The 2,993-nt window shown below is 38.0% G+C and overlaps 1 protein-coding gene across 1 annotated transcript; it reads right to left on the bottom strand.

Moving 5' to 3' along the window:
• Positions 1 to 878: 878 nt before the first annotated feature.
• Positions 879 to 1,915, bottom strand: LOC124370682 (piggyBac transposable element-derived protein 1-like). The gene is made up of 2 exons (XM_046828969.1): positions 1,820 to 1,915; positions 879 to 1,508 (listed from the first exon to the last, which is right to left on the bottom strand). Exon 2 carries the CDS (start codon positions 1,500 to 1,502, stop codon positions 879 to 881), a length of 624 nt encoding a protein of 207 aa, XP_046684925.1. The 5' UTR covers positions 1,503 to 1,508; positions 1,820 to 1,915.
• Positions 1,916 to 2,993: the final 1,078 nt, after the last annotated feature.

Here is a 2,993-nt window from a genome sequence, read left to right as displayed (position 1 = left end):
TATTGACACATGGACCTTTCTTCTTTTTCTTTGAAAATTCGTTCTCTACCCTGTCTGTTGATGGCCTTCCTCTTTTTATTGGGTCAGCTCCTAAGTTACAAAGAGACTTCGGCCACCTCACACTCCGGAAAGCTATAGCAAATCCATTACTCCCTGCTTAGCAATTCCATTATGTTGACAGTCTCGTCTGAAGAGAAGCCATCCATTGACAAATACTTACGTCAACAAAGTGGAAAGAAAAACCTCAAATAAAACTTCCGAGAATCTTAGATTAATTCGGTAGTAGCTGATAAAGTCCATCTAGAAGGTCCACTCCCCCCATGAACTTATTGTATGTTGTAACGATTTTAGGGCAAGTGACATCCAATCTGCTCACGACCTTTAGAGTCAAAGCGTTGCACAGTGTTGATAGGGCAAGCAGACTCAAAAGTTGACGCAAGAGACACCCCTCGATTGTTCTAACCATTTTACAGGCCCTAATTTTTTACCCCATCAATTGTTGCCTCTTTTTCCTCATAAGACCCACGGCCTTTCTTTTTCATTTCCTTGGTCAGATGAAAACAACAAGCCTGGAAATCGTCCCTAGTCGAAATGGTCCCCCGAGGGATTGGAAACCAATATTTGCTAGGAAGTCACTAATGAGAGCTGGTGATGAGTACCAGTTATCAAAATAGATTAAGAATTTTGTTTTCATTACGAGGCAAGTGTTCAACCAGTCGTAAAACACAACATTTGAACTAGCTCCAATGTCAGGTAGGGAAGTAGCAGGTAGTATGCGACCAGTGTAGATCTCAAAATTGTTGAATCAGACCCTTGCTGTCACAAAGTACAAACAGTTTGTATCCCCACTTGTGGGGTTTTCATCGGGTTGTACTGTTTTAGTAAAGATGTGCCTTTGAAGGGCACAATCTGTTCATCAACACAGAGCATTTGTTCCTCAATAGGAATGTTTTTGAATTTGTTTTGAAGAGCATCAAACTAGTGGGGCGGATTTTAAATCGCCTATCTTTGTTTGGATCATTCTGTAATGGCATGTGATCATTGTTATTGAAGTGCAAGTTGGCCTTCAGTTCCTCCCATCTGTTACGTGACATAACATGTGCAACCTTTTCTACTCGTGTATTTCCATTCCAATACATCCTACTCCTAGGTAGACCATAAATGCTCATGTAGATGCAAATGCCTATAAACTGCTCTACTTCCTTCTCTGAGGTATTCAAGGGTTTATTCGGATTTTTTTGGACACTATACAAGTTTGACTGAGTAGCAATCAAAGTTAAAAGGTCATTGTCAAAAAAATCTTTGAAGTAGTCAACTGGAGACTGAAGTACATGTTCGTTACTTAATTCTAGCATTGGCGGAGAAGGTTTCTCACTGTTATCTGGATTCACTTCATTCCAAGCAGGTGCTGGTTTTTTTTGGAATCTTCTTTTTTGTGGCTGTAGACGTTGAAGGGATGTTCTCTTCGTCTTCATCTGTGACATCACTGGAGCTCGCTGCATTGTTCACTGAAACAAAATAAACTCGCTGTTGCCTTGCTTTTTTTCAAACCACAAAAAAGTATGTATTTCACACTAAAATAAATAACATATTGAGGTCTTTACTAGTATATAACAGCACCGCTGAAACAATTTTCTATACAGCCTAGTGTAACATAATCTGAATTATCCTAACCGTGTGCATTAAAAATGGTGCTGTCATAACAAGAAAAGACATATAATAAACAGAACATAGCCTATTAGTATTGAATATAAATTTAGATTAGTAAGTATGAGCCTAACTAAGTTAATTATGGAATTAATGGTATAAATAAACTTACAAAATAAGGCTAACTTGTTCTTTTTGTCACGGCCAGGGGTGTAATCTGGATCCTCATCTGAGTCATCCACCAAACTGTCTTCACTGTCATCGGGGGTAAAAGCGAAGTTGTGTTGTTATGTCTTCTTAGTCGACAATGTGACATCTGACAAAAATAAACATTGTTGTACAAAAAGCTTGTAGGTTGACTTTAATGCCCAATGTGCCATTTTTGGGACGAACTGAAAAACTGCAGTTTTACAGTTGTGCCCAATGTGACAAATTTGGCACAAACCTAAAAAGCATCATAAAACATAAACTAGACATATTTTTATGAACTAAAACTACTGTAACACACTTTCAGTTAACTATGTAAACTAGACCATATTTTATAAAAAGGGTACTTACTTTTTTTTCTGCTAAATACAGGTATGAAGACTTAGAGGTTATGAAGAATTGGTGTTTACTGTGTATGGTAGATCTGCTCACTGGCTGTAGTTCACATAACTGCCACCAGGCAACAGCACAGTACAGTAAATTATTGAAAATAGTTCCATATGTGTCACAATGGGCATTTAAGGTTGTAATTTTCATTCTGACACTATACTACATGCATAAAATGGGTATGTGACAAATTTGGCACAGTGGGCGTTAAGAGGTTAAAGTGTGAGGGATTCATTTAGAATCTCCAAACATTGCACTAATTACAGTATGTTCCTGGAAATTCCGGATGGAAATATTATTTTATTTGTTCATTTAGGAATAATTAAATGATCAATATTATACCAAGAGGTAGTGTGAATTTACACTCACATCAGTCTCCTAATTACTTAAATTTCCTTAATTGAATAACGAGGTTATGACACTGGTTCAGTTTGCTTAGGGAAAATATTAACATTTACCTCGTGTCTCTTAATACTAAGGGGGCCTTTGAACTGCTCCCGGAGTGATAGGATATTCAGGGTGATACAGGTTGATGGTAGAGGTCGCCTCTTGTCGTAGGGAGAAATAATGGACACTATTTGGGCCTTCAAGTCTTTTTCAGTCAAAGCAGGTAGGAAAAGCCATTCTCCCTCCTGTTTAGACCTTAAGATCTTTACATTAAGGGAGCCCCACTTACTTCAAGAGTCATCTTCTGCAGCAAGTTAGACTTATCGACCAGCATTTTTTCCCCATTATCTCGGCAATATTCGTTA

The sequence above is a fragment of the Homalodisca vitripennis genome, unplaced genomic scaffold, assembly GCF_021130785.1.
Source record: "Homalodisca vitripennis isolate AUS2020 unplaced genomic scaffold, UT_GWSS_2.1 ScUCBcl_436;HRSCAF=2420, whole genome shotgun sequence".
Taxonomy (NCBI): domain Eukaryota; kingdom Metazoa; phylum Arthropoda; class Insecta; order Hemiptera; family Cicadellidae; genus Homalodisca; species Homalodisca vitripennis.
This window is presented reverse-complemented; position numbering and strand designations above follow the sequence as displayed.